Source organism: Dermochelys coriacea, chromosome 1, assembly GCF_009764565.3.
Source record: "Dermochelys coriacea isolate rDerCor1 chromosome 1, rDerCor1.pri.v4, whole genome shotgun sequence".
In the NCBI taxonomy this organism is placed as follows: Eukaryota; Metazoa; Chordata; order Testudines; family Dermochelyidae; genus Dermochelys; species Dermochelys coriacea.
This window is the reverse complement of record NC_050068.2, coordinates 294,661,168-294,673,190: the sequence shown is the minus strand read 5'-3', so window position 1 is coordinate 294,673,190 and position 12,023 is coordinate 294,661,168. Positions and strand designations below refer to the sequence as shown.

The following is a 12,023-nucleotide window of genomic DNA, read 5'->3' as shown; positions in this document are numbered from 1 at the left end:
GGAACTATGAAGAAAATCTTATACAATTGCTTTTTTAGGCACTTGTTACTAAACTGTGACTAACATTCTCCATTCTGCCTTTCTTGTTGCAACAAACTACCTCATCTCTAAAATATACCCATTTATTCTGCTTCAGTAGCAATGTAGATGATTATATGATTTTCAAAGATGTTTAATGTGTACAGTTCAATAACGTGGAATTTTGTTTTTTAAAAAAATCTATAAACGTAAGCGTTATTTATAAACGTAAATCTTTTCATTCCATAGCTGTATATTTGGAATGACATCTTTGCATTATAGCAGAGCCATTGCCACTAGATGCTGGATTACTTTATCAAAAACTTCCCTTAGGCACTGTGCTTTTGTAATCTTTGAAAACACACCTCCTTTCATTTCCTATTATGAGCAATACTAATTCTGTGTGAAAGGCTTCTAGGCAGCAACTACATAAATCTCCATATTGATAACATTCAAGAAGGATCAGTCTTCAGATTTTGTTTGACAAAAAAGCTGGTGTTTTGTTTTCTAGAAAAGAAGGCTTCAATGAAGAGCAAAACAGTAAGGAATTCACAAATTTAAGAGACTAATAAGATTACCAAGGTTGGGCTCCCTCACAGTATATATTATCTGAGCTCAGGCCAATATATATATATTTTTAAATAACTAAGAAAATCCAAAATGAGGTCAGTCATACTTACAGTATTCTAAGTTTGTCAAGTCCAGAGAATGCACCATTCATATCTTCAATAGTCCATGAGATTTCATTGTTCTTCAGATCCCTGGTTGAAGAGATCAGACCAATCACAAAAGGAAAATTCCTCCCCAAAACAAGGTATACATTTCTTCAGTAGTACATGGTATTTAAAGCAATTTTTAGAATGGTCTGTGTAAGGAACATTGTGCAATATTAATATCAATTTTAAAAGATGCTTGACCCAATTTGTTTCTTTTTCTAGAATGTCTGAAGTTCAAGGGCCTGACCTTTTTCACCACTACTTTAAAAGATGACAAGAATCAATTTATTTAAAAGAAATTCAAGGGCATTCAAATACCAGAAGGGAAAAAGGAAAGTGGGGATGGTAAGAAACGAGGGGGCCAACAGTTGTCATATCAAAATAAAACCACATCTAAGACAAAAAGCTTTAAAGAGTCAGTTAAATATGACAACAGATGGATGTCAAAGGGAACCAGTGTCACACCCTTGGGCCATGACAGCAAAGGTGTGCGACCAGATCTGTGAAAGAGGAGTGGTGTCTGAGCAGAGAATCAGGATTCTGTAGGACAGGATTTTAGAAAAGAAACTCAGAACCATGTCACAGGAGAAGAATACACAGAAAGTCTGAATCCTAGACGTAAAATTTTAATGTACACTTTCCCAGCCCTTGGAATAAGCTCTAATTTACTGTTCTGGCCATTGGAAATGTCAGTAACACACCGAGGCTGAACATCCTCCAGAGTATTACAATTTTAATTCATTCACACACTTCTCACCTCTCCCCCCATTCACAAATTTAGTAAAACATCATTATTTCCAGACAGTACTCACACAAATACTAAAGGATGACAAAGCTAAATAACCCAAAGCCTTGATAATCATCAACCCCTAGTCTTTAATGACCCTCTGAATATATCTATGTCTGGGCTTAGGCTTCTACCCTCATGACATCTACCAAGAGGGAAACTTATTTAATTAGGAGGAACCTATAATCATGGTGCCTAAGCGGTCAGTGCTGTTTTAGCCTTTCTGCCACTCCCTCTTAGCTCCACTAGGATTTGCAAGAGTCTCTGGGGCATGGCAGATTAATGCTTTAGATACAAATTATGACATTTAGCAGTTAGGGTATTCATCTCATTAGATTTAAAGGCAACTTTTTAAAAAGGTTAGACACAGGACAGAGGATGGTCAGATTGCAAAGTCAAGGGACACAGGAGTTGACAGAACAGCTCCTCACAAATCCTTCCCTTAAAAAGGCATGAGGTTGTGGGGAGGGGACAGGGACTGGGAGCAATGTTGGCAGGGGGACAGTTTTACTGACCTCCACATTCCCCTACAAGCAGTGCCTGGAGAAGAATGTTTCTGGGTGCTACAAACTGGATGTGGGGGAGTGAGCAGGATTGAGTCCCCCACCTCCAGTCTCCAGCCAATTAGTAGGGCCACCCATGTGCCTATAGCTCGTTTGGGGTGCACATGTACAACAGGTGCCACGATGCCATTGCTGAAAGCTAGTATTGTGCTCCCTGCCATGAGAATAGAAACAGCCATTTATTAGTTTCCTTTTCTCCCTTAAGAAGCTTCCTTACGAAATCACTATGACAAATAGGAAGGTCTGGGAATGTATAAATTTGTACATAACCTGTATTGCAAGAAAAAACAGAGACTACTACCCTGGATGAAATCTTACCAAAAAAAGAAACCATACTACTAAGGTCTAGGAAAGACTAGAACTACAAAATTTGTTTTACATTTCCTTCAAAACAAAACAAAAGTAATTGAAGAAAAAAAAGGGGCAGGGGGATATTTACGCACCACCTAGGTTTCTGACCTTAAAATAAATTATGTCAACTTACAAAGTCTGTAAACTGGAAAGTCCCTGGAAGGCACAATCAGCAATGTAGTTTACTTTGTTGTTCCCAATATACAGTCCAACTAGTAGGCTTAAACCAACGAAGCTTGAATCATCCAATCTTGCTAAGTGATTAAATGTTAAATCTCTGCAAGTTCAAGATGGAAAAATTTGTTTCAATGTTTGAGTATTTATTACTCATTTCTCCCTACCTCTTCATTTTTTGAACAAAAAATCTTCTTAGTTGCAGCTATCACAAAGCCTCCTACACAAATTTGGTTATTATACAACTTGTGTATTATTTCCCGCTATTCACAAATGGATTTCTTTCATTTAAAAATTGCTGTGTCAAAGCCCTAGGACAACTGCCATGGAGAACTGAAGCGGTCATGGTTGGCGTCAACTTTTCACAACAAAATAAGACTATCTTGCACACAAAAAAAAAAGCTGTTGTCACTTTGGAAACTTTGTTATGAAAAATTCTCAGATCAGTGGTAAGCAGTTCATGCTTTGGCATGTACCCTGCTCTCAGTACTGGAATAGAATAAAAGCTCCTCACAGCTTGCTGAGTTTCTGGCAAAATTCCCAGGCATCGGGGCTGATCCTGCTGATGGCGTTTTGGCTGAGATGGAGCTGCTGCAACATCAGCAAGCCATAAAGCCAGCCTTTGGTAATCTCTGTTAGGTTGTTATGGTCCAGCTGCCTACAAAAACACACACAGACAAAATTTAGGGTAAAAAAAATAAATGCAGTGCATGCTTCATCATGGATCAGAAACTGATTGAGAGATATTACTGGCTAGATACCTGGTTTTCATAGAATGAATATATAAAAAAGGGCATGCAGAGTTGCGAGAACTGCATTTACAAATTATTAATGCTCACTACTTGTCAAACCAAAATATTTTAATTTGAAAATATCTTCAAATTTGATCAAGCATGTCTATTTATTTTGAATTACACAAATTATGTCTCTTCTGAAAAGACTGAAAGTTTATACTTACAAGACTTCCATGTTGGTTAGTCCCCAGAAAGCTCCATCCATGAGTCTATTTACTCCATTTCGTTGCATTTTTAGTGATTTCAAAGCAGTAAGTCCTTGGAAAGTAAGCCCATCTATTTTTTTTATTTTGTTGCGATTCAGCTCCCTGCATCAATAAATTTTACAGTTACAACAGAGTAAGTTTACCTGGATGCCTGTAACATTTCTTCATCAGACTTTAAACACCCACACTACACATACAACAAAGTAAAGAAGATAAAGGAGATCTCTTTACTGTAACACAGAATAGTCTTAGCACAGTTAATCTTAATGTATTTCAGCTATAGAAGGACATGTGTTTGCTATTACACTGATTTTTAAATTTAAAAGGTCCAAGCTGGTTTAGGAGATAATGAATCACCTTCTGAAGTTTACATTCATTTTTAAGTTCTTGATGTTTAGTTAGTAGCAATTAGTGTGTAATCAGGGGTTTAAATAAAGAAGGATCCTTATAAAGGGACCAAGATTGGTCCTCTGTTTTCTCCATAAGGACTACTGATCTGCCAAGCTGCCTCAATCTCCTTAGAAGATTTCTGCTTCTACACCCTTCCCACTCTGGGGCACAAAACCCTACACCTCCAGCCTAGTTCATTTTTCAAATGTTTAGCTTTTCAGGCACTAAACCACCAAACCTGTAAACCTGCTCTATCACCCACTTCTGCATCAGGAGTTAATGCACAGAAGCCCTAATGGAGCCACTCTTAATAGCAGACACGCTGGTGTTTCCCTGTTCCTCCTCTGCCTAGCTTTGCAAGTCAAGGTGGACATGATTATGAGATCACGCACAGTCACAATTCCTTTGCCTCTGCAGTGGTAAGTAAACACACCACCTAAGATAATACATCCACCTGCATAAGGATTGGCTTTCCATTCATCTGAATCCCTGCACATCAGAACAGGTAAGAATGACAGTTTCAGATGGATCTAAAGATCGAGAAGACAATGGAGATCATAAACACACCCTGAATTTTCAGGTCTACTTTCACTTCCATTGAGATCTGATTTAAACTGCTTTTCAATGTCTCTGGATGGTATGCAACCACCTTCCTTCACAGTGTATCCTCCTGCCTAGCTGCCTTTATTATTTATTACATATTTTTTCTTAAAAGCTAATCAAATGAAGTTTTGTCCCTTAAAGAGGCATTCTCAATTTGAAATCCAGTCAATTAAGAGTTATTGTGGGTCTCATGTAAATCCCCCCCGTCAATTTTTGTGGTTTCAAAGTCATATTTGCAAACTAAGACAGACATATAGGAGACCCACACAGCAGTGGAACTCTCTCTCTATACAGGAGAAACACCAAAACTCCCTAAACACAAAGTACTATCAAATGCTCAGAGAAAACAAAAAAGCCCCTTTAATTCCTTTCATTTATAATAGTTTTAGATATTACTTAAAAGGTAAAAAAAAAAAAAAAAGTTCTGGCAAAAGTGTATCATCAATCAAAATGATGGCATCTAACTTTAGGGTATTGCTCCCTGTCCTATCATTTTCTGAAAGCAAATGATTTCCCTGCATCTGTTTTTGCCAAGAAAATATGTAGAGGCTGATCTTGTCTCCAAATTATGTATAGTTAGGGCTAGTCTACACTGGCAACGCTAAAGCACTGCTGCAGCAACGCTAAAGCACTGCTGCAGCAACGCTTGAACATGGCTTGTGCAGTCGCAGCAGAGCACTGGGAAAGAGCTCTCCCAGAGCTCTAAAAAAACAAAAACAAAAACACACCACCTCCAGGAAGGGCGCGGCTCCCAATGCTGGTGCACTGTCTATACTGATGCTTTACAGCACTGAAACTTGCTGCACTAAGGGGGATGTTTTTTCACAAGCCCTTAGTTCACTTTGTATCTCCTCAGGTGTCTAATTAATGGAGCATTTTTGCTGCCCTTGTATATTTTTCTTTATCAGGCAAATCCAATTTTAGCACAAAGACTAGTCCCATCTCACCCATATGTGAGAGTATTTTCTTCACTATAAAGCTGCAGTTACTAGAAGCTGCAATACAAGTTCTCTGCGTCTGCCTCACTTAGCGTCTGCTTAAATTAAGGGCTAAAGTTCAAGCGCTGCCAGCTCTTTGCAAGACCTGAAAACAATCAGCCAACTGTAGGTTGCACTTACAGGTGCTGCAGATGGGACAGCTTAAACATCTTTTGAGGGATGGCTGAAATTTTGTTCCTGTTCAGTTTCAATACTTGAAGTGTGCTAGACAAACTGTCAAAGGCACCTGGCTCCATGGAAGTTATTCGATTACTGTTAATATACCTGTTGAGACAATGTCTAGGAGGTTAGATAAACAATTATTTAATAGAATTTTAATACCAAGCAGTATGATATAATTATCATACAGTGCCTATCTCAGGGTAAACAACACTTAAATTTAACAGATTAATTACCGATCTAACCACAGTCTCACCAGTTGGGAATTGGAGGGCCAAGAGTTATGTTCCATTCTGTAAGAGTCCGCTGCTGTCAGAAAACTGTGGGTTGGCAAGTATTATCAAAATACGCCCCTTAACTATGCTGACTAAATGCAGCTATGGGTTAACTGAATTCTCAAATCAATTATACTGTAAAGATTCAAGAAATTAATAAAACTCCAAATGTAATTCAATATAATTAAACCCAATTGAAGATTTTTTTTTAAACTTTATTTTGTAACATTTTTAGGCCTCAGCAAGAGATATTTTGTTAACCAGTTTAGTCCTAGTACTTTGACTTTTCATCTTCCATGAACTAAACGCTCCATTGAAACAGTCTAGCTGGCTATACCAATGATCTATGATGTGAACAGATAAAGATGGGACTAAATATTTAAAGTTAGTATCAAGTTGAAAAAAAATACCACCTCAGCACAGAGGCAGGATAGTTGTCATTGCAAATCATATCTAAGATAATTTGATGGCATATTCAACATTTTGAAAGCACTTTGGAAAAAAATTTTAAAAATGAAGTTTTGCTTACAGATACTTGAGCTGCAAAGAAGGAAATGATGCAGTTTTCAACTCTGAAATATTATTGTTGCTCAGGTCCAGAGTTTCTAGAGACTGAAATGGTTTCAGATGTTCAGGCAAGATGCTCCCAATCTTGTTACTGGTCCTGCAATTTTAGGATATTAGTCAAAGATTCTGCCATTCTGGTGATAAACATTTGCAAACTACACATCAACCTGGCAAAAACTAGTTCTCCACTCTCCCACAGAGAAATTAACTTTTTGGAGAAGAGATACTATTCAGCAAGTTCTCTTCAGTAAAATGACTAGCTAACATTATATACCAAGTTACAATTCTGCATGTTCTCAAGAAACTTGTTTATCTGTATTTCCTTAATGACACTGCCAAGACAGAAAAAGAATCTACTTGTATTACAATCTGATTACTGGGATTCATAGGTTTTAAGACCTAGAGAAACCACTGTGATCATCCACACTGACCTCCACAGTGCAGGCTATATAGAATTTCATCCAGTAATTCCTGCATCATTTCCAAAAGACTTGTGGTTGAACAAGAGCACATCTTTTTTTAAAGCTATACAGTACTGACATTGAGCAATAGGACACTCAGCATTGCACTGAAATCAGGCCAAGGCTTAAATTAACCAAGTCACACCACAAATGTTTTAAAATAAGTGTTACAGGAACATTCATCCACTTAAATGGCCAAAAAGGACAAAGAGCTAGATTAGAAGACAGATTGATCACCGTGCACCACCACTGAGAGAGAGCAGCTATTTTGTACGTGGAGTTGATATTTCAATTCATCTCAAGTAATTAAGAAACAAAACTAGTACATATAACCCATATAGGAGAGTCTGGGATTGTGTGTGTGGTCATCACAACGAATGATATTTCCTGTTTCCATGCACACTACAACAGTAACTTTGCAACTGGTTAGAGACATTGGCATCATAGCCTGTCACAAGGAACAGTTTTTCTTTTATCATAACCATATTTCTGCATTCGTACCTGCCATTCTACCTAACCTTCTTTTTGTATTGGTTTATTCCAGGAAAATCTGAGCAGCAATCCTATACCGCTTCAGTGAGGGATAGCATGCCCAAGAGACATGCATAGAGATCAGAAGCAACAGTACACAGGGTAATACATTCTGGGATATCCACAGTACAGAGCTGGGGAGGTAAAGGGGAGAATGGAGCTGAAATGGTTATTTATAGGAATGCAACCATCTGCCAGCATCTGCTCTTTGCTGGTTAGGTTCCAGTCTACCTCAATCAGGTCTAGTTGAAGTAGTTCCTATACCTAGTTTTAGCAGTGTTCAAAAATTGGGATCTTCCCCCCCCCCCCACCATCTAGAGCAGGGATCTCAAACTAAAGCCACCAGGAGGGCCACATGAGGACTAGTACATTGACCAGAGGGCCGCATCACTGACAACCCCCGCTCCCCACCGCTGCCCCCAATCCACCCCTTCCATGAGGCCCTGTTCCTGCCCACCCCTTCCCCGCCCCCATCCCAACCCCTTCCCGAAAGTCCCCATCCCAACTCCACCCCCTCCCTGCCTCTATTCCAACCCCTTCCCCAAATCCCCGCCCCCTCCCCTGAGCACGCAGCTCCCTGCTCCTCCCCCCTCCCTGCTGAAAAGCGCTAAGCGCCTGGAGGTAGGCAGAGGAACTGGGACGAACCACGCTGTGGGGGAAGGGGAGCTTGGTAGCCCGCAGGAAATAACTCGGGGGAGCAAGCACGGGTGCGGGGGACTGCAGGGAGCTTGGCGGGCCGCAGCAAATAATTCTGCAGGCTGCATGTTTGAGACCCCTGATCTAGAGATTGCATGCCACATAGCTTAAGTTAAGACATGAACAAGTATATAGTTTCTGAAAATACATTAGCAATACTGGCCTTGCATCAAGTGGTAGGCCACAGATTCTGGGGTGGTTGCTTATGCACATGAGAAGGGGATACTACTCATTAGGACAGAAAAATCCAGACTCAAAAACTTAATCAGAAGTAATAGATTAATAGGCCCTTCCATTAAGAGTAAATGATCCTGCAGCCTCTCCAACATTGCTCTCCTGTATCATGTTTCATTCCTCAGGCTTTCTGGTAAAGGTACACTGCATTTTTTTTAAACCTCTTAGCTGGAAGTATTTATAATAAATGGTAACAAATTACTTTAATAAAAAACAACAACAACCACAACCATCATGTGTCACTTTCACTGGCCAAATAAGGCTATGATTTAGATAACAGGTCATAGAGCCTTTCGTTTATATATTAGTTTGTTTATAAGGTAATTACTAACTAGGTATTAAAACTGCCAATTACTTGAGTGATGAATAAAGTTTTCCTTGCAGTAAAAGTGTGCTCCAGCAGAAGCCAGCAATTTCCTGAACTGCACGCCTCCTAAATTGCAGTGTGAAAGTGTTCAGTTATAGACATGGCTTACACAGTGCTGTCTTTGTGTCAGTATTGCTCATAAAACAGAAATTCCTTACAACTGGCAGGATAATAGCCCCTGTATCACAAAGTTCACTCATTTCTAATAGAGCTGAATAAAACCCAAACACTATCTTCAGATTACTGCCTTAACTAACTGGCCCATTACTTGACACAGACCAGCATGCAGAAAGTCTGTTTGTTTGCTTTTTGGGGTGGGGGTGAGGAGCATGGTAGTGAAGTCACAAAAGGGGGAAGAAAGTAAACTCATTTGTTCACGAAAATAGGGACACACATCAGTGTTTTTATTACAACTCTCATGTGGGGTCAAAGACACAGTAATTAAGACCCCACTATGCATTATGTTGCCTCTTGACTGTGGAATATACTTTAAGATATATGAATGCTTTACTACTGACTGCCTCCACTTCTTAATCCAACTCCCTCTTCAAACAAACAAACAGTGAATTAAAAACTACCTGAACAAATTACAGCAAAGGAATGGGGTTATATCTAGAAAAAATGACTAAGCTAACTTAGTCTGCAGCATAATAAAAACATTTTTAAGATGCTATTTCAAATGGTACTTCAAACCAGTCAGGTTATAGCTATAGATATATAGAGAGATTGAATGAGGATAAATGTTGGAGAAACTGTGGTCAAAGAAGATTTTATGCACATGTGGTAGACACATACAGCCATTATTGTGATGAATTTGTAACCAAGTATCAGATATTTATTAGATATTAGATATTTATTACCAAATGATCCTTTGGTAATCCCTCCTGGGGCTTCTTAGCAGGAACAATCATACAAAAGGAAATGAAGAATTAATCTTTCATCTGCTAATAGCTGCTAGGCTGATAGCTCCCCACTGGGGGAAAAAAAAATTGTCCAACTCTAGAGCAATGGTTCCAAAATATTTTTTTATATATGTAATTATATAGGATACATTCTTTATGGATAAATTGATGTGTCAATTACATACCAAGAAAAACAGACAAAGGACTTGGGTATATTTATCTGAAAAAGAACTCCTGTACACTTTTTTTTAATATTGACATTTTATAGGCATACCTGGTATGTGAAGTGTGTATGTAATCAGAGATTTCACTCAATTTAATTTAAAAAAAAAAACCCACTAGAAACAATATGTAATGGGTAGTGTAAAGTTGCTCATTCTGTAACACGGCAACATTTGTTAAATGGAGATCCGATGATTATACTACTGTATAATGTCTCACTATTGTAATGATTACTGTATTGTCTCTGATATTTACCTGTTAAAACTTCTAAAATAAAGATATGGGGTGAGGGAAAGAGACTGACTATCCAGTGCTGAAAGCTTACTGAACCATTCTAATTTGATTTACTCTTTATAATCCTTGTAGCAAATTAAACAGTAAATTATATCAAACTCCTATCTTCCAAGTTATTTTTGATATTAGTCACAAAGAACATTTTTGAAAACACAAGACTAGCTAACATCTCAGAGGAGAATCAAACAATATCCTATATCTTGACATAATGAAGTACTAAAAGTACAAGTTTGACATCTTTTGTGCAAAAGATTGCTTCCCAGCAGTCCACTGCAAAGTGCCATTCTGTGATGTTCTTGACAGGCTTTCAGATCACACTTCATAGCAGCATGGCTCTATGCATTTTTATTATGCCTATATTTGTGGTATCTAGGCACAAAAGTACAAAATTAACATTAAGTCCCCTCCTTTCTCATGCTAGTCTATTGAATGACCCTGGCTCCTTCTTAGGAAGGAAGGGGAAGAGAGGGTTGTATGTCATGTGAGTGGCCATGAATTTCTGGAAGGGAGAGGTTTACTGATGCCCAAGCCAGGCATAAATGAGGGGAGGAAGGGAAAGGAGCTATGAAATGACACAAACCAGGAAAAGTGGCCAAAGAAAAAAGGATGAGGGGAAAACAAAACCACTCCCTATATTTTCACCCTATCAGAGAAAGCAATGCTTTACTACAATATTAAACTTTTCCCTTGCTAAACTATAGTCTGGTGCCACCCTTTCCCTACTCCCTGAACCTGCTTTTGTCAGTCATTACTGACTTAGCACTAAGTAGCAACAGCTCTTCATTTCCCCACACAGTAGATTTCTCCCTTTCACAAACTATCCTCTCTCTGGACTTCAGACAGTGTGCTTTCCTGGTTCTATGTCCACCTTGTCTCCACCTGCTCCTTTAGTGTGTGTCTTGGGGCTTCTTTTCTTCTCACTCCCTGTCAAGGTTTGTTAGGGCTGTATCTTCACTTCTCCTTTTAATGCCTTATTCCTGGATGATCACATCTACAATCTCACCCCGATCTTGCCCTGCTCCATTTGGCCTCATCCGACACTTCTTCCTAGATACCCCACCATCAAGTAAAATTTAACAGGGCAGCAAATGAATTCATCACCTTTCCTCCCTTTTTATCACCACTGAAATTAATATCCTCCCCATTCCTTACACCTGCAGCCTCATTCTAATTTTCATATTCACTTTGTCCTCCAACACTAACACTCACTAAATCCTGACAGTTTTTCCTCTATAATATCTCAGAAATCTATTTGATATTCTCTGTTATCTTTGCAAAAGCCTTTGTTTTGGCTCTGTTTATTTTCGACCTCAGCTACAAGTTGTCATCTTCCAGACGCATCTTCCTTCTCCTGCCATTCAATCTATCCAAATTGCTGCCACAAAAAAGTCCATCTTCCTTGTTTGCCACTCTGATCATACCCAGTTCCTCTTCAAAACTTTTTATTTCTTTTCCCTTGTTCGCCACATTGAATTTAAGTGACTGCAAAACCTAGCTCCTGTCTACCTCTTTGCTCATAACCTTTCCCACATCACTCACAGTTCACCACCACTCTCATTCTTGGGATTTTCTCCCAGTCACGCCATGCCCAAAACCCAGTCTGACATGGCTCTACCCTCTTCAAAACAAAACTCTTCCAGAAAACCTACGTATCCTAATCCTCTTCTTTCATCCGGCATTCTGGCTTTGAGACAATGCCATTATCTAGCAAATAG

At 38.9% G+C, this 12,023-nt stretch overlaps 1 protein-coding gene across 1 annotated transcript in view; it reads right to left on the bottom strand.

Annotated features, from left to right (window-relative positions):
* Positions 1 to 12,023, bottom strand: part of LRIG3 (leucine rich repeats and immunoglobulin like domains 3) — a 47,137-nt gene that overhangs the window by 17,588 nt on the left and 17,526 nt on the right. Inside the window, exons 4-9 of the mRNA XM_038379284.2 lie at positions 6,564 to 6,698; positions 5,721 to 5,864; positions 3,568 to 3,711; positions 3,124 to 3,267; positions 2,569 to 2,712; positions 699 to 779 (exon numbers count right to left, since the gene is read on the bottom strand). Coding sequence (XP_038235212.1) covers positions 699 to 779; positions 2,569 to 2,712; positions 3,124 to 3,267; positions 3,568 to 3,711; positions 5,721 to 5,864; positions 6,564 to 6,698 — 792 coding nt within the window. The remainder of the gene's footprint in view (positions 1 to 698; positions 780 to 2,568; positions 2,713 to 3,123; positions 3,268 to 3,567; positions 3,712 to 5,720; positions 5,865 to 6,563; positions 6,699 to 12,023) is intronic.